The sequence below is a fragment of the Notamacropus eugenii genome, chromosome 3 (genome assembly GCF_028372415.1).
Source record: "Notamacropus eugenii isolate mMacEug1 chromosome 3, mMacEug1.pri_v2, whole genome shotgun sequence".
Lineage (NCBI taxonomy): Eukaryota > Metazoa > Chordata > Mammalia > Diprotodontia > Macropodidae > Notamacropus > Notamacropus eugenii.
In genome coordinates, this window is record NC_092874.1 from 425,711,196 (window position 1) to 425,730,594 (window position 19,399).

Sequence of the window (19,399 nt, forward strand, 5' to 3'; positions counted from 1 at the left end):
TTTTATGTGGGTGCTTATCCTCCCAGGCTATAGGTTTTTAGGAAACAGCCCTAGCTCAGGGAAGCTTCCAGGCTTAATTAATTAGTCTCTTCAAGAACTTATCCCCACATCAAAGTATATCCTTGGCAGCTAATTGTAGCTCCATGCTCAGACAGGTTTGGGGACATCCTAAATTTCACCATCCAACACTTATGTGACATACCAAGGCAGTCCTTTAGGCCCCGCCAAGCCCTTGTAGGGGTGGGGCCACATAAGTACTCCCAGACCCTGCAGATTTCCCTGACTCCCGGCTAGGAATTTGCAGGCAGTTACAATTCATCATTGCCCACCTCCCAGATCGTAGTAAGCCATGAACTGCATTAATGAGTCTGCAAAAATGAAGATTTGAGAGAGATCTCCAAATATGAAATACTGCATAAACTGACATGCGTTGGTCTTATTGATGTGTTGTTGCGAACTGTTTCTCCCCCTTCTCTTTCTTTTATTGCAAGAGATGACTTGCTGAAGAGGGGAAGAAAGGAGGATAGATTCCAGAATAAAGGTAAACCCCCCCTCCCAGAAGATATGGATAAGTTTTTTTTTTAAAAAGAGACCTCAGTTTGGAGTCCGAAGAACTAGGCTGAAATCCTGGCTGTGCCACCGTGACTATGGGGAAATCCTCTGAATTTTCTGTGCCTCAGTTTCCTTCTCTGTAAAAGAGGCCTTTGGAGTACACTCAGATGGCATGTGTATAGCTCCTTGGGCGAGTTTATATATATATGTACATGTATATAATCCATATCTCTGCACACACACAAACGTACATGTGTATGTGTGTCTATATGTGCATATACGCAGGTATGTATAGATGCATGTATATACATATATAACAGAGGTTCCTTTCGTTTTATCCTCAGAACAACCCGGAGACGGAAGCGCAGTTACGATCCCCATTTTACAGATCTGGAAACTGAGGCACGGCTCAGTGAAGTGACTCGTCCAGGGTCCGAGGCCTGTCTGTCCCCAGGTCCAGCTCCGCCTCGGACCCTCTGCTACTCACGTGAAGGGTGCGGTCGCCTCAGTTTCTCCATTTGAAAAGTGGAGCTAAAGATGTCTGAAGCGCGCCGCCTCACAGGCTGCTCTGAGGAAAGCGGGGTGCCAAGTCGCTTCTTAACCGCAGGAGTGTTAAGGATTATTAGTTTTCTTCAGGCGCCCGCCAGCGATGCCCCAGTTGCCTAGGAGACGGGGTCCTCCGCAGAGCCCATCCCACCCATCCCACCGCTCCCTTCCTGTGGGCGCCGCCATCTTGCGGCTCCGCCTCCCGCCCAAGGGGCGGGGCCTCTGCTCCGGGGCCTGCTCTCGCCTTCTGCGCCTGCGCCCGCGCCTGCGCTTGGAGGGTCTACTGGGTCCGCGGTCATGGAGGCGCCCGCCGCCCGCCTGCTGGTGCTGCTCTGGGCCGTGGGGGCGGCCCGCGGAGCCGCCGCCTCGGAGACGCAGCTGGTGAACGAGGACGTGAAGCGCACGGTGGACCTGAGCAGCCACCTGGCCAAGGTGACGGCCGATGTGCTGCTGGCGCACCCGGGCGGCTCGGCCGCGCCCGCCTCCTCCTTCGTGCTGGCGCTGGAGCCGGTGCTCGAGGCCCGGCTGGCCCACCTCGGGGTGCAGGTGAGCCGGGGGGACGGACGGAGGGAGCGGGGCGAGCGGCCGCCCTCCCGCGGCCCCCCCGCCCCCGCCCCTTACCTGCGCGGCCCCCCCTCCGCGGGCTCCCCAGACCCCCTCCCCTCCGCGGGCCGCCGCGGACTTCCGCGTGCGACCTGCCCGCCTGCCGCGGACTGACACGTAAGCACAAGGCCGGGGGCGCCGCGCTCGCGCCGGCCTCCGGGGACCTTGGCCTTGCCCCCGAGCCGCTCCCCGGGAGCCCCTCCGAGACCACCCCCACATCTGCGCGTTCTTCCCGGGACCCTGGGAGCGTCTGGGGGGCAGGGCCTGACTCGGCCCGGCACACAGTGGTGCTTAATAAATGCTGCCGAACGGCCGTGACGTCGCGGACGTGGTCTGGCAGCCGGTGCAGTCTGAGGACACTAAAGCAGCAGCGTGTGGACGATGGTGTCCGTCATGTAGCGCTGCGGAGCTCGCAGGCGGACTCTTCCCATCCCCGCAGTAATAACGGGAGGTGGGGGCTGAGGGAAAAGCGGTTACGTGACTGGTCCAAGGTCGTACTGAGTACGAGGTCAGGCTGGAATTAGACCGTCCTCTGCGAGGGGGGGGAGCTGCTTTTTCTTTTATTTACTTTTGGTTTTGGGAAAAGAGTCAGGGTGCTCTTGGTTTTGGTGTACACTGTTATCACCGTAGCATTTAGTAAGTGACTTCTATTAGGAGCGGGTAATTTGGTCTCTAACTTAGACACCAAAATCTGTAAAATTACATTTATAGACTTGTAGAGTCTGTTGGCGTAAGATTTGACTTGTGAATTCTTTTCATGAAGTGCAGAGTAGGAAAGACATGATTTAGATAAATTTTGGAGTTGAATTGCTCTCCAAGTACTAGTTTCTGAAATATGAGCAAAAGATCTGTTTAAATGGGTGCTGATTTCTTTTTATAGGGAAAATAATTTTTTTTTTTTTACAAAGTCCAAGCCTCATTAAAGAAGGGCGTTTTATATTATTAGGGAGCAAGTTGTCTAAGAGTATGTAGCTGAAGGATAGTTGTAAACCAGGTTTATGTAGGCAGAGGTTAGTTTCATTGGTCTCTGAGGCCTCCAGTCTTCCTTGTCTGCATTTACTCAGAATCAGTAGTCTTCTACAACTTGTGAGAATCATGGCAGGGCTCATGGCAAAGCCTGTTTTTAGGCTGGGGCCATTCAGCACCATGGACTGCTTACTACTTTCCAGAAACTTTGGTGTAAACTTGGATTGCAGTTAACATGATTGTTGCAAGCGGTTAGTCTCTTGCTCCATTTATACTTTGTACAGTTTTAGAACTGAAATAAGCCGAAAAGTTCATTTAAATCTCCTAATTTTGCCAGTTAGAAAATGAAAGTCCATGAAGATGAGGTAAATGTGTATGGTGGCAGAGCTGGAATCAGAGCTCCAGCCTCCGTACCTCCAGTCTGTTGTTATCTGCTACACTTCTACGGCCCCATCGCTGCTTTCCCCTCAAGCTTCACTTGTCTGTGCTGCTTTGTCCTCATTTTAATTCCCAGAGGGTGCAGTCTTGGAAAAGAACTTGTGGCTTGCAGGAATTAGCATTCTTCTTGTATGCCCTGATGTGGTGTCTTGAGGCTGTTTTGTCTGCCTGTGGGAATCTTGAAGCTATAAAAGCAAGTCAAGAAGTATTGAAAGTATCTACTGATGGATCAGGCACAGTGGTAAGCTCTGAAGATATAGCAAAGGCAAAAAAGAGCCTCTTCCCTCAAGGAGTTCCCATTCTAATAGGGGTACACGGAAGATGAACCCAGAGTGCAGATTGAAAGTTGTTACTTTTGATGTTATAAATCAAATGAAAATGGATTCAGAATTTGTGACCTGAAAAGCATAAGAAATAACTGTGTTCTGTTACAGTTAAAGGGAGAAGAGGAGGAAGAAAATCATTTGGAAGTACGAGAAATAAAACTTAAAGGCAAAAGGTAAGCAGTCCGATGAGCATTTATTTAATTTTGTTTATAAGCAGCTTCTTAAATTTCTGTATTCACCTCCTTCCTTCCTGGGTCCAATTAGCATTTTCCCTTGAGGCTATTTTGGTTGCTGTTTTCCCATTGTTGTCTCAGTTTACAACTTGGTCTTCTTTACAGTAGCTTTTTGTGGTCAGATTCTTTTTGATGTTGTTTGTTCATTTTCCCAGCCTATTTCTTGACTTTGAACTTTATGTTAAAGTTGGACTTTGCTTGGTGGTGTGGGAAGTGGGGAGGCACTGTCCCAAACTTGAGGCTTTTTTGTGCTGCTGTTTTTGGAGATAGTTTTGAGGGTCTACAGGTTGTTAGTGCTTCCAAGGTTATGTGATCCTGGGAGAGGAATGGTCTCTAGTTTCCTAGTCTTGGCTCTGGTCTTTACCAAGGAAGAGACCCTGATTCCCTGTAGCTGCTCCTCTCTGCTTTGGTACTGTGAGCAGGACCCCTGCTCTCTTGTGACCAACCCCCAGTACTCCTCTCTGTAATGGAACTGTGACCCAGAATTGCCTATGGGCAATAGAGTTGCTAATCAGCTCCAGTGAAGGGTCTCCTGCAATCTCTTTCTGACCAGTTTTCTGACCCCCTTACTGTCTCTGGGCTGAGAACTCCTATAGCTGCTGTTGCCACCACCCCTCGGTGTGTGTGGGTTCCAAACAGACATCCACCACAACATTACAGATTTCTCCTGCCAACCCCTTTAGTTTTCATAGGCTGAAAAAAATTTCTCACCCTGACTTTTTGTTGGCTCTGCTGCTCTTAAATTTGATTTAGGGGAATGTTGGGAGAATTCAGTTGGGTAGCTGCCCTAATCTTCCATCTTTCCCCTTTCCCTTGGTCACTGTTTTGCCAAACCCCAACCCTGGATTACTCTTATCACCCTCTTCCTTGACTCCTACCCACAAGCTGTTGAATCTAATTGGAGGAAGTCAGGAGATTGTGCTGATTGAGTCCACTAAATTGACACTGTTTAATTTCACCTGAGCTCTCACCATAGCAAGGTAGTCCTGCTGTCTCATTGACTCCGTTATATTTGACACTGTTGATCACTTTCCTGGTTAGTCTCTTTTCTCTGGGTTTTTGTGACGCTCATTCCTCTTGATTCTCTTTCTGCGTGTCTGACCATTCTTTCCGCTTCTCCTTTGCCAGATTGTCATCTTTGTCATGCCCCCAAAATGTGAGTGCCTGTTGAGGCTTTGCCCTGGGTCCTCTTCTTTTTTGTTTTTTCTTTTCTCTATGCTGTCTCCCTTGATGATCTCATCAGCTCCCATGGGTTCAGTTATTATTTCTATTCAGATGATTTTCAGATCTCTGTGTAATCTAGCCCCACTCTTTTACCTCCAACTACCTATTAGAAATTTTCCAATTGAATGTCCTATATGTACCTCATAACTCACAATGTCCAAAACAGAGCTGATCATTCCCCCTCCCCTCCCCCCATCCACACTTCCCCATTACTCTCGAGGGAACTGCATCCTCCCAGGCTCCTGGGTTCTGAGTCTTTCTCATCTTACATAGCTGACCTGCTGCCAGGTTTTGTTTTTTCTAACCTCACAGGATCCCTCACATACACACCCTTTTCTCTCCTCATCTAGCCATCTGTCTAATTCACGTCTTTATTACCTCTTGCTTAGACTGTTGTAGTAACCTCTGAATCATTTATCTTGCCTCTACCCTCTTCTCATGTCAATCTATTATCTACTCAGCTGCCAGAGTCTAGATTTGACTACGTTACATTCCGGTCAGTAGATTCCAGTGGCTTTCTCTTACCTTCAGGATCTCTTTTAAAAGCTCTTTACAGCCTACCCCCTTCCCACATTTTCAGTACAATCTTCCTTTTCTCCCTTCTGCACATTCCGTAGTTCAGTGATAATGGCCTGCTGGCCGTTTCTCACACATGGTGCTCCATCTTCCATCTCTGCTTTTGTGCTGGCTTTCCCCCATGTCTGGAATGTTCTCCCTCTTTGCTTCCATCTCTTGATATCCCCAACTTCTTTCAGGATTAAGATCCCATGCCACCTTCAGCAGGAGGCCTTCTATGTTTTATGTATCATTGATATGCTTAATTATTCGTATGTTGTTTTCCTCATTAGTATGTAAGCTCCTTGGGGCCTGTGTAAGGAGTGTGGTTCTGTTGTTGCTTTCCCTTGTGTCCTAGGACTATGTCTGGCACATAGTAGGCATTTAATACATGCTTGCTGATTGGCTGGGCTCTAGTCCAGCCTCTGCCTTGTCCCCACTCTGGACAACTCTCTTAACCTCGTAGCTCTCTAAGACTTTGAGTTATAGGAAGTTCTTTAGTGGGCACTTTCCACACCCATGAAGTCACAGGTTACAAAAGGTTTTCATCTTTTCACCACCTTGTGAAGGAAGGTAGTTGGATGGATATTATCATCACCATCTTCTACTGAGGAAACTGAGGCCCAGTTTGGTGAAGGTACTTGTTTCTATAGTCAAATGGTTAGTATGTACAAGACCTGGTAGACTTTTATCATCGCCCATTGCCCTTCCATTACAACATACTGCCTTCATTAAGAAGTCCCTTTCATTTGTTGATTTGTGACAAGGAATTCCCAAACCAATAGGTTGAAATCAATCAGTAGAATTTTTTTTTAACCTGGATTGACTTGTATTACTTTATAATTTTAATAAAGTATTGTTATTTCTCATATTTTATTTTTCACTGACTGATTAGCCAGAAATGAATTACACTTATAATCTACCCTAAAGTGAAGAAAAAACAAGTCCAGATAATAATTGTGCTTTGGTGATATCTATAAAGGTCAAGGAATTATAAGAAAAGTATTTCTGTCTTACCTCTACTTGGTTTTATTTCTTTGCACCTACAAGGTTTGGTCATCAGTGTATCTTTGAACAAAAGATGAAATTTCCCTGAGTATATTGCTATTTTTTTTTTTTGTAAGAAAAATAGCTGCTATCATCATCATCACCTTCATCACTATTCTGGAATATTGTATTCTAAATGCTCTACTCTTTTTTAGTCATGGCTACTAAATTATGTGTGATCCTGACTGTAAGCTCATCTACCAAATTATAAGAGGATTGAAATCTATGTAGGTGGGATGAGTGTCTACAGTGATTGCAGTTAGGTCTTTGGAAGATCTTTTTTTGCAAGATGATCCTGTAACTTGGAACTGCTAGAGCTTTTATGCTTTTTAATCCTTTCTTTATTTCTTTTGCAGTGGGAGATTATTCACAGTGAAGCTTCCCTATTCCTTAGCTGGAGGTGCCAGGATCCGAGTGGTCATTGAGACAGTCTTCACCCATGCTCTGCAGCCATATCCAACTCAGATCACCCAATCAGAAAAACAGTTTGTGGTTTTTGAGGGGAACCATTATTTCTATTCACCCTACCCAACTAAGACACAGACTATGCGTGTGAAGCTGGCCTCCCGAAATGTTGAAAGCTATACCAAGCTTGGCAATCCTACCCGCTCTGAAGACGTGCTGGATTATGGTCCCTTCAAAGACATTCCTCCCTTCAGTCAGGTAAATTTTTTAGCCTAAGCCTGCTTCAGAGATAACAGAAGCAGAGTGTGTTACTACTTATAGATTGACCACCCACAGGAGTGGAATGGAATGAAATAATCATGGATTACCAATGTGCCCTTGCTAGGCACTGTGTTAAGCACTTTACAGATATCATAGTTTATCCTCACGACAACCCTGGGAGGTAGATGCTGTTATTGCTGCCTTTTACAATTGGGGAAACTGGGGCAGACAGAGATGACTTGTCCAGGGTCACACAACCAGTGAGTGTCAGATTGAATTTGTACTCAGGTCTTTGAGACTCTAGGCCCAATGCTTTATCTATCCACTGTGCCACTACCTGCCCGATAATAGAACATATCACTTGCCCATAAAAATCCCCTTTATCCTTTTTTACCTAAAACTAAAAGTATTTGTTCTTCTTTCTTTGACAGGATCCATTTAAAGTGCATTATGAGAACAACAGCCCTTTCCTGACCATCACTAGCATGACCCGGGTCATTGAAGTCTCTCACTGGGGCAATATTGCCGTAGAGGAAACGGTAGACTTAAAACATACCGGTGCTATCCTCAAAGGGCCCTTTTCCCGTTACGACTATCAAAGACAGGCAGACAGTGGAATTTCCTCCATCAGGTCTTTCAAGGTGAGTTGCTTCTACCTCTGATATTGTTGTTGTCCAGTTTATCTGCCTTTTCTCTTTGAGTCCCAGCTAAATATCACACTACAGTTGTTGAGTGGCTGGTTAGTTAATGGCCACTGAAGGTAATGGTGGAGGGTAGGGGAGGCTTTAATTCTAGCAGGAGGGTGGTTCGTGCATGTGCAGGAGGTCTTACAACTATTCAGATTCCTGAAGAGAAAGTGTAAAGAGTGAGCATAATGAAAGCAGGGCAGGGCATGTGGGCTCTGACAGTCTGGGTGAATTCAACAAATGTGAATTTATTCCTGATTTGGCAGTGCTGAACTTTCCAGATCATGTTTTATTTTATTATTCTTGTCCTTCATTATTTGGTACCTCTATTCGGGCTTTTCAGGCTAAATTTCACCTTTGCTAAATTAAGTCATAATTGAAAAATGTTTTCTGTGTTGGTGTCCTTTAGTTTGCTTCACAGGGTAGTGCCTATGCTTTTAATTCTTGTTTTTCATTAAAAATTATTCTTGATGCCTTTTTTAAAATCACATTTCCAAATATATCCCCCTCAGCCCAACAAGTAACAAAGATTTTAAAAAGAAAAGAAATTCAACAAAAGTGACCAAAATGCTTAGACAGTATATGCAATATTCCTTACCCATAGTCCCTCACCTCTGCAATGAAAGGACGAATGTTAGTATACTTTTGACTTGATGTTAGCCAAACCATCCCTCAGGAGTCATTCAGTTTTCCCGCATTCTCCCTAATTCTGAGCACTATGCCTATCATCCTGCCAACACTAGAAGGCTGAAGTCCTTCAAAAGAGCACCTTTTTCTTAGAGATAATTGGCTTGGTGGGTCTACCTAGTTTGGGGGCATGGCATTGGATTTTCTTAGGTTTGTGAGATTACTTAGGAAGCTTTGGATATACTTTGTTAGTCAGGTTCTGAGGCTGAATAGAGCCTGAAATTCGTAGAAGAGGAGGGGGGGGGAATTTCTTCATGTTCCTGTAGCTTTGCTGTGCCTTCTGTAGTGTAACTCTAGTTACAGATCGACAAGTTCAGGTGTTACAGGTGAAGTTCTGACATTAACATGGTGCGTGCCACATAGGAGGCACTTAATAAATATTTGTTGACTTGTTGACAAATGCCAGAGCTTTTGTATGAGGATTCACAGAGTTTAATCTTTGGCATTTACTTCTAAATGTAATTTCTTTGTAGACAGATCCTTTGGTCATTCAGTGTCACTCAGACCCTGAAGGAATTGTATATGATCCAACTCTTGGTTGTGAGCCTTTCATGGAATGTCTTTGGCAAATTTTTATCCATTCCTGTATGTGTTGTCTCCTCTTAAAGTGGGATCACTTTGAGAGCTAAGACTCTTGTTTGTGTCTCTAGTGCTTAATATGGTGATTTTTTTTTATTCCTTTGTCAAGAGTGTAGGATGTATAAGCATTTTCCTAGGCATTTGGATACAAAGATTAAAATGACAGTCCTTGCCTTTAAGAGATGACTATTTAATACTTCACTGCAGTGAAAATCTCAGTATAACAAAAAAGGTTTTCAAGACTGATCAGTGGCCTGTTTACTTCAAGTGGTATTCAGGCCATGAAATTCTGGTGCAGCCAAAGAATTCGCAGCAACCTTTGCACTTCTGTCATGGTGGAGCTGAACAATAAACTTCTTGGACCTTAACTCAAAGACAGAAAATATATAGAGACTGATCTGCATTAGGGAAATAATTCATTAATTGAAGTCTCATGGCATCAATGTAAGAATGTAGTTTTATTGCAAAGAACAGATTTCAAAAATGCAAGTAATTATAGTGACCATGTTTGGAGAACCTCTTTCCCTTCATTACACAGATGGGGGACTGTAAGTGTGAAAAATTGAATATATTTTAAAATAGTGTGATGGTTAGTTTTGGTGAATTGGTTTTTAAAAAAAAAAAAATGTCATTAGCTTTCCAGATAAAGGAAGATATCTAGAAATGGTGATTTAAAAATAATAGCAATAGAAGTAATTTTAAAAGATGTTTTATTTACACAATAATTACAAGTTATCCAAATGGATTTAGTTTTACATATTTTCTTTTTTAAATAGAGTTACATGTAAGCTGTTTTAAGAAATCTAGAATTTTATGATTTTTGCCTGTTAGAAGCAGGGAAAACATAAACAGAAGACATAATTGGCATAATAAAAGAAAAGAAATATGTTTTCTAGGTAGCATCCTCTGTATCATTGAGAGCAGCTTTAGAAAACATTCATTTTCAGGAACAGAGACTCTGTGCTATAAAGGACAAAAGGCACACTCAGGTCAGAATGCAAATTTTACTTTATGTATCCTTATTTCATCAATTGTATCATAGTTGATGCTTTTGATGTTTCTCTTGGAGACTAAAATGTTGCCAAGATTGAGGTGAGCTCTCTGCTGTCCTTTTAGTTTCTTTTTAAGTTTGTTGTACTTTTAAAATATAAGTTGATTTTATTCACATGTTGCAGCAGATAGAATAATGTAAAGTATAGGTGAAGAAGCTCTAGCAGTCTGAGATTATATGTGCACTGGCCACCATATTACAGGAGAGCAATGTTGGTCAGATTCCCAGTTCCTCAGGAAGCATGGATGCAGATTCCAGCTCTCCCACTAACTCACTTTGTGCAAATCTCGTTTCTCTGAGCCTCAGGTCACTTCTGTTAAGTGAAGGAGTTGGCCTAGGTGATCACTAAAATGTTCAATAGCTCTCAAATTCTTTGTGATCCTGTGAATCCACAAGAACATTGCTATTCCCAACACCAGAAATTCTTCTGTATGCTGCAACACTTGTTTCCAGCATTGAGTCCTCAATGTGCTCTTTATTTTGTGGGAAATAAAATCAAGTAGGAGTATTATCACCTTCATTTTTATTTTGCATATATCTGCAATTTACAAATTCAGTGTAGGTTCAGCATAGATTCTCAGTGACATAAAGTGGTTGATAACATTTTTCCTCCTATTATGGCCTTTCATTTTACTTTCCTTGAGATTATACTTAGGCACTCAAAAATAGCAGTCCTTAGTGGACTTGAAATGCCATCAACAAATACCTTCAGTAAAATAACTGATGTGACCTTCGGTGGCATTAAAAGAGGCAGTCAATTGACAAGAGTTTATTAGGCATTTGTAGCATATCAAGCACGGCTACACTGTACAGAATGAGAATGGGTGCTACCCTGGTCAGACCACATTTGTAGTGTTGTCTTCGTTTTGATCACCCATGTTTCAGGAAGGGCACCGTTGATCAAGCCGGAGAGGGTCCAGAGCAGGACACTGGGGAAATGAAAGCGACAGTGTAAATGGAGGGGAAAGGGCTGTCACATAGAACAGATTAGGCTGAACCAAGAAATAGGTACAAGTTGCAAAGAGATGTCAAGAAAAATTTCCTAACAGAACTGTCCAAAAGGGAAATGAGCCATCTCAGGGGTGTTTCTGCCTTATTAAAAATCTTCAAGGAGAGTCCACAAGAAGATGACCACTTGTGGGATAAGTTGGGATTAAATGGCCTTTGAGATCTCTTTCAGCTTTTCAGATTCTCTGACTTTATCTGTTTGATTTCATAAGGAGTGTCTGATAAATAGTAAAGTACTTTGATTCTGAGTACTTTAAGATCCTCAGGTATTAGTTGCTTTTTCTTTTATAAGTTTTTCTTTGATATTTTTGTTTCTTCCATTATCTTAGTTATCTCAAGTATCTCTCTCCTTCCCCCTCCAAGAAAGTCACCCCATGTGACAAATGATATTTTTTAGAGAGAAAAATCAGCACAGTTGATAGACACATTGAAAAAGTCTTTGACCACGTGTCCAGGCTTAACATCTGTGGGCCTTCCGCCTTCCCAGAGGAATGAATCGAATGAGGGGATCCTCCCACATCTCTTCGTTGGAGTTGTGCTTGATCTGCATTGTTTTTGTTACATTCACTTTGTTCATGTTGTATACATTCACTATATGTATTCATTTCTTGCCTCTGCTCACTTCACTCTGCATCAGTTCATGGAGATCTGGCCATGCTTCTCTGTATTCATCACAGTCATTCTTTCTTACAGCACAGTCATATTCCGGGCCACAGTTTATTTAGCAGTTCCCCAGCTGATGGGCATCAGTTGTTCCCAATTTTTAACTGTCGCAAAAAGTGCATCTATAAATATTTGAATGTATGGGGATATTCTTATCAGTGACTTCCTTGGGGCAGAAACCCAGTCATGAAGTCCCCCTTCAGAGGGTATAGGCAGTTTAGTCACATCATTTGTGTAATTCCAGTTGGTTCCCAAAAGGAGTGTACCCTTCGTATCAGTGTGCCCGTCTTTCCACACTCCTCCTCCAACGCTGACTATTGCCATCTTTGCCATTTTGCAGGGTACAAGGTGAAACCGAAAATAGGGCTGTTTGGATAGGCATTTTTCTCATTATCACTCATCTGGAGCATTTCTTTCATGTGGTCGCATGTACTTTGGAGCTCTTCTTTTGAGAACTGTTCGTATCCATTGGGACGGCTATTTTATGTTTATCTGTTGTTTATATAATTTAGATGCCAAACCCTTATCACAGAAATTTGATACAAAAGTTTTTCCCACTTGGCCATGTGTCTCTGCAGAAGCGTTTCAGTTTCAAGTAATAAAAGTTATTCAAAGTTAGTTGCTTTTTTCATAAAGAACTTCAGTTATTTCTTAGTAAAGTCACAACAATATTAAGGCTCCATCTGTCATGATTCTGGTTTTTACATTTTTACATTTTTTTCTTCTTTTTATGGACAGCAAGAAGCTACTGTACATATCGTGTTTCGCTTTGTTTTAAAAACAAGTAATTGTTACTGTTTTTGAAAATAATCTTTGGGGAAATAATCTGATTATCAGCATGCCCCAATGTAAGCATTTTACTCATAAAAAGATATCATTCAAATATTAAGAAAATGTCCCATGTCTGTCCCCCTTATATTTATTTTCCTCTGAGGATCTGAATGTTGTGTAGTCATAGGACAGAGTAATCAAACAGGTATTGCACCAGAGGTGGTATATAAAAGTTTGATTTCAAGATCCAAAGCACTAGATGACTACAAATCCAAGCCTCTGAGTCTCTCTAAAGTGGACAGTCAAAATGTTTTATCAGTGTAACTATGTGGGAGCTTACTAAACTATTTCTACTTTTTTGTGTTTATATGCATATATTTTAAATATAATTTACTACTTATTTATAGATTCTGCCTCCCTGTACCTTCCAAGTAAAGCTCAAACTTCTTTGTCTGACATTTAAGGCGTTCCACAATCTGATCCAGCCTGCCTTTCTAGCCTTATCTGATACTACTCCTTATATAGTACTATAAGCTTTAGCCATACTTACTACTATTCTCTTGTCTTTTGAACATGCCTTATACTTTCCTGCCTTAGTTTATGTTCTTCCCTTTGCTTGGACTGCCTTCTGTCCCTCTCAGTGCCACTGAAGATTAAAGCCCATTTCAAATACTGCCTCCTCCATGATTTTTTCATATATATGTACCCTCTGTGGGTAACAGTCTTCTGTAGTATTTTCTTTTTTCTCCCTCACTTCCCATATTTCCTTATAATATTTTGCATTCTAGTTATATCCTTCTTTATTTCCTTACTAGTCTGCAGTTTCAAGTAACAGGTCTTAAGTAAATGCTTTGTTTCTCTCCAACTCAAAAAAATACTCTACATAAAACAGATGCTTAATAAATATTTATGTGAATAAAGGACAGAGCAAGGTTTATGTCCACAGTTTTAAGGGACTTTCTTTTCTTTTACAGACCATACTCCCTGCTGCTGCTCAAGATGTTTATTATAGGGATGAGATTGGAAATGTCTCTACCAGCCACCTTCTCATACTGGATGACTCTGTGGAGATGGAAATCCGCCCCCGCTTTCCACTCTTTGGTGGATGGAAGACCCATTACATTATTGGCTACAACCTTCCAAGCTATGAGTACCTTTATAACCTAGGTCAGTAGTAATTTGTCAAGGAGAAACCTGAATTTGGCTTTACTCCTGAATAGTCTGTCTACCATTAGTTAATTCTCTTGTGGTAGATGTCCATTATTTTGTTTCCCAGGGAGAGTTGTGGTGAATCTGTGTCCAGTTAAGAGAGTTAGGCCTGTGACTCTTTGATCTTCCAGGTGACCAGTATGCCTTGAAGATGAGGTTTGTGGACCATGTGTTTGATGAACAAGTAACAGATTCTCTGACTGTGAAGATAATACTTCCAGAAGGGGCTAAGTAAGTGTGGCTGTTGACCTTCTTTCCCATGTGCTTTAGCTTTCCTTTCTGACTCTTTCCATAGCTTCAAAAGAAGTCCTCATGAAAGACTGAGAATAGGTATGCTGTTAACCTGTGAGTTGGAGATAACCTCCAAGCATCTTGTGTATAAGAGGCTTGGGCTGGATGTTTGAAGACAATCTCTTCTCTATTTCCCAGGAACATTCAAGTGGACAGTCCTTATGAGATTAGCCGAGCCCCAGATGAGTTACACTATACCTACCTGGATACGTTTGGCCGCACAGTGATTGTTGCCCATAAGAACAACTTGGTGGAGCAACATATCCAAGACATTGTGGTGAGTGGTTCTCAATCTCCTCCTGGCCCCCTTCACACTCCTTTACTAACTTGTTTGCAGAGTGTAACTATATTGAACTGGTGTTGTGGTATGTAGCTGTTAGAGATGGGGCTTTGTGCCTCATGTGTGCCTTTTTTCTTTTTAAAGGTTGGAACTCAGTTGGCTCTCCCTGGGTAATTCCCTGCAACTGTGGAGACAAGTTCTTTTTCTCAAAGGCCCTGGATCCATTACCCATAGTAACAGCCCTTCTCTATTTCTCCTCTCAGGTACATTACACATTCAACAAGATTCTCATGTTGCAAGAACCCCTATTGGTGGTTGCAGCCTTTTATATCTTGTTCTTTACAGTGATCATCTATGTGAGGCTGGACTTTTCAATCACAAAGGTATGTTACTTTCTTCTTAGGGGACAGGGGGTGGAAACCCAGAAGCCCCACCACTCCACACAGATTTTCTGAGTTTTAAACACATTCTATCTCCTTCCCTCCTCCCCTCCCTTTTGAAAACTCTGTTGATCCTTTATGATTTAAGTCTTCTTTGTATAGAGTGAGGTGTTATTCTTTTCCTGACCTAACTGTGTGCTCCATAGAGCACACTCTTGTGGTTAGACTTGGAATCTACACATTCTAGAACGTGATTAGCTACAGGCCATTTGGAGAACAGGTGTTGTTTGGCTCATGTGTTGGAGTAAACTCTTTGGAAGGTTCACTTCCTGAAGTGGAACACCTTTATTTCAGAGTTCACTCAGGATTAGTCACATTGATTCATTTTAAATGAACATATAGGAGACTGTTTTGTAACCATTATAAGGGGAAATTGAATTATTTATCAGAAGGTTTTTTACTGGGCAGAGAAGCTGAGAAAAAGAATTAACTGTTTATAGATCATTCAGGTCCTTTTGGAAGGGAACAGTCTCCCTTATTTTGAGGGGGATGTCTTAAGAATTGACAGTCTTGTCAATTCTCTGAAGTACTTGGCTAATATTAAGTATAAACTAATAAACTTTCTTAATTCTTCTGCTTGGATTTCGACTGCCATATCCAGTTTCACTTTTCATTATTCTATATCCTTGTTATGTTTTTTTTTCTTTCCTGTTTCAACATCCTATTTAATTTCCTATTAACTTTGATTTCATCTTGCTTCCAAGGGTCACTTTGAATGAGTAGCATATTGGTTTATATTGTTGTTCCAGAGGGATTTTGCTTTGATTGTTTTTAACTTTATCCACTTTTTATCTAATAACTAATAAGCTTTCTTCAAGTCATTATCTATTTCCTATAACCACAAATGAGACTTGGTTTGTATAGGCCCTAACTACACATGCCTGTTCTCAGTCATTCTCTGTGTGAAATTCTGTAGCATCTATTTAACATCATATGAACATCCTTATATTGCTTTTGGATACGTACATTAATGATTTGTGGGGGATGATGAGGACAGGGAATATGTGATGGCCAGGCATTGTGCCAGAAGAAGACATTTTTAGGTACCAAGACCCTGTTTTTATGTATGTAGTTGGTTAGTCATGTGCTGCCAAAATAAGAAGTGAAAGTCCCACATCTTCTCAATAAGACCAAACCTCAGTGAAGGGCAACTCTCTTCAGTTGTTACGATTTTCAGATTTCTTGCATTCGTAGTGGTTTCTCTGTCATTGGACTCTTGGGATAATTTTCTGGAAGTTGAAATGTTCTTGGGGACAGGACGTTTCTTTATGACTTCCTAGAAATAGTTTTTCTTCTTCAGATAGCTGTTATTCATGAATGCTATTTGTGGGATCAAGATCAAGATGAACTTAGCCTTCCTGACCTTTTAAATGGCAGGTGTGTCTTCCCTCTGTAGGATCCAGCTGCTGAAGCCAGGATGAAGGTGGCTTGCATCACTGAGCAGGTTTTAACTCTGGTCAACAAGAGATTAGGTCTGTACCGTCACTTTGATGAAGCTGTCAACAAGTACAAGCAATCACGCGATGTGTCCACTCTCAACAGTGGCAAGAAGACCTTGGAAATGGAGCATAAATCCTTGACTAATGAGATTGCATCTCTGCAGTCCAGACTGAAGACTGAGGGCTCTGATCTTTGTGACAAAGTAAGAGATGTGGGCAGCTCTTTCTTGTTCTAGACAGGTGGCATCATGGAATATGCCTGGTGACCATTGCCCAAGTGTTTTGTTATTTGAAGTACACCACTGCCTTAGCAGCATCAGTAACTGTATTCCACTTGTAAAAGAGCCATGCTAAAGCAGGTGCATAGCTCAGAGAGCTATGAGAGCAGAAGGAGCACTGACTTTGGAGTCCCTAGGACCTAGCTTGTATGTTAGATGTGCATGTACCCTCTGACCATTACTTTTCTCATCTTTAGAATGAAGAAAATACTTTATTTACAAGATTGCTACACCCAAGTTAGACTATGTCAATCAGAGGAGACCAAGTGGATAGAGTGCTAGGCCTGGAGTTGGGAAGGTCTAAGTTCAAATCTCACCTCAGACACTTATTAATTGTGTGATCCTGGCCAAGTCATTTAATGTCTGCCTGTTTCCTCAACTGTAAAATAGTAAATGCACCTGCCTAACAGAGCTGTTGCAAGGATCAGATAAGATAATATTTGTTAAAGCACTATAAGTTACAAAGTAGTGTGTAAATGTAAGTTTTTAAGGAAAGTACTTTGTAAACTTTAGTGCAAATAAATGTAATTAAATGTCTCTGTGATGATAGCATTTAGAAGGAAACTGGGCATTGTTTCTTTTCCTTGACATATTAGACATTAGGAGTCCTAAGATACGTTAACTGAAATAGGTCTATGTGTTATCTCAGACTCCTGCTTTTCTGTAGGCCTCTTTAGCATCCATTCTTCCTCTTGCCTTTTCCAGGTCAGTGATGTCCAGAAACTAGACAGTCAGGTGAAAGATCTTGTGCTGAAATCATCGTTGGAGGCTGAGCGGCTGGTGGCTGGCAAGCTCAAGAAAGACGCTTATATTGAGAATGAGAAGGCTCTTTCCAGCAGACGCCAGGAGCTGGTCACCAAAATTGACAACATCCTGGATGCTCTGTAACCTGTGGCACTGCCTTTGCTACCTAGATGCTGCGAGAGCAAAGTGCTGGCATTCACCCTCTGAGCTCAGAGCAGCCAGGCCTTGGGGGCAGTGGAGAGGCATTTGGAATGGTGGGAAGGATGGTGGCTGCCAAATTTTGCAAGTATTGTATGGATTTGTAAACATCGGTTCCTGAGCCTTTGTTGTCCCTAGGATCAGTCACTTCTGGCTGAGGGTACTAGGAGGCTTGTTCTTTGAAAAACCTTTCCTGTGTTTGTTTGTACAGACATACACACACACACACTCACACTCACACTCTCTCTCTCTCTCTCTCTTTGTATTTGGAGGAAAGGAATTTGAGTTTGTACTTTTTTACTCCTCACATTCAGCAAATGCTTATTAAATGCCTGTTGTGTGCAAAGCCCTCTGCTGAGTATTGGAGGAGATATACACAAGGCCTAGCATTATACTTGGAGTTTTTTAAACACTTTGATCTCTACCCTCCTAGCTTTAGATGTTTTGGGTTTTTGTTGTTGTTGTTTTTTTTAACTTGTGTGAGACCAAACTGAAATAAACCAGGGACTGTGAATGTTTACTAAATTGTCTTTTTATTGTTTCTCATTCTAAACTTGGAATTGGTAAAGCATCTTAAGCTCCCCATTGTTGTAGAGTATAGATTAGAATGGGGGAGAGAGGAAGACTTTTTTTAAGAAAGAGACCTTTCATAATACAAGCTTTATAGAGGGCATAAAAATTTACTATGGAGGATGATGGTTCTTGGGTGATTGGAGGGCTACAAACCTGTCTAGTGCCTTTGGAAAGCTCCTCTCTCCCTCTTGTTCCTCTGCCTTTCTCAGCTTCTTTAACCTGAGTAAACCTTTGGGCAACCGCTTATGACTCCTGGCTTCAGTGGATGGAGAATAGGGGAGAGGGAAGCTTGGACTAGGGGATCATAGGTTATTTAAACTGAAAGAGAGCTTAGCAGTAATGGGAGCCTCCTTACTTTAGCCTGAATTGACACATAAGTGGTTGGTTGTCTGGTTGGTGGCCTCTTAGAAAGTGGGACTTGTGGAGATGATCAGTCATTGTCAGGGATTAAGCTTTCCTTGTGTGTCACTTGTTTATACTGCTCTTAATATGCATTCACTTAGCATATGGTAAGAAATAACTAGGCCAGAATGGATGGATTGATTTCTTCTAGGTGTCTGATACATAATAATACTGAGGTAATAGCATTCTGGCCTCTGGCTTGTATTCAACCTAGAAAATTATTATTGTGTTGTAGTTCCTGGGCTATCTAATTCACAGTTAAGCCTGGAAAGATTTAAGGGTAAAAAGCCTGTCAGTAATAATTGATCAACTAATGTGTGTTATTATGAAGGGCATTGATTGGTGCCCTTTATCTAATTCTGGCTTCAGCCTTCTCAGCTTCTTTTTCCTTCTCTTTTATTCTTGCTTCACTTTTCCCCTTTCACTTTATTCTTTTCATCCCTTCATTCTCTGATGCGTGACTTTAACTAATTATAATTCCCCTGTCTTATTTTGAAAAGCAAGTGAATTGAACATTTTAGATTTCTCTTCAGGATAAAGTGTGGCCTAATATATAAGAATGCACCAGTCATTGATCCATGAAGGGTTAGGGGGTGGGGGGATGGACCCAGGAGCAACCTTCATAGACAAGGAACTGGCCACCCTTGTTACTACCAAGCAACTGTTGGACAAGTAAGCCCAAGAGCCCCCAGGAAATCAAGACTGCCCCAGACCCAGCCACCTAAATGCCACAGTAGTTCCCGCCCCCCCATACTCCCTTATTCACATCCCTCTGAATCTTTCTCCACCAGCATCCCACTCTAAAGCTATCCACCCCTTCCACTGTGCTCTCTGCAATGCCTGTGCCTTTCTTGCCTCTGTCTTGTACTCATTGAGACTTGGCTCCCTCCAGCTTCCCTGGCCACCCTCCTCTCCCCCACCTCTGCTGCCTTGCAGCTTCAAAA

At 42.1% G+C, this 19,399-nt stretch overlaps 1 protein-coding gene across 1 annotated transcript; it reads left to right on the forward strand.

Annotated features, from left to right (window-relative positions):
- Positions 1-1,284: 1,284 nt before the first annotated feature.
- On the forward strand, positions 1,285-18,005 carry RPN1 (ribophorin I). Its single transcript, XM_072598304.1, has 10 exons — positions 1,285-1,644; positions 3,540-3,604; positions 6,847-7,153; positions 7,588-7,797; positions 13,576-13,768; positions 13,942-14,041; positions 14,240-14,378; positions 14,645-14,764; positions 16,218-16,463; positions 17,244-18,005. The coding sequence occupies exons 1-10, from the start codon at positions 1,396-1,398 to the stop codon at positions 17,424-17,426; spliced, it is 1,812 nt and encodes a 603-aa protein (XP_072454405.1). The 5' UTR covers positions 1,285-1,395; the 3' UTR covers positions 17,427-18,005.
- The last annotated feature ends 1,394 nt before the right edge of the window (positions 18,006-19,399 follow it).

Excerpts from the sequence above, each read along its gene's own strand:
- RPN1 (XM_072598304.1), top strand. The coding sequence starts at position 1,396 with ATGGAGGCGCCCGCCGCCCGCCTGCTGGTGCTGCTCTGGGCCGTGGGG. Across the intron at positions 7,798-13,575 it reads CCTCCATCAGGTCTTTCAAG|ACCATACTCCCTGCTGCTGC; the intron begins GTGAGTTGCTTC and ends TTTCTTTTACAG. Across the intron at positions 16,464-17,243 it reads GCTCTGATCTTTGTGACAAA|GTCAGTGATGTCCAGAAACT; the intron begins GTAAGAGATGTG and ends TGCCTTTTCCAG.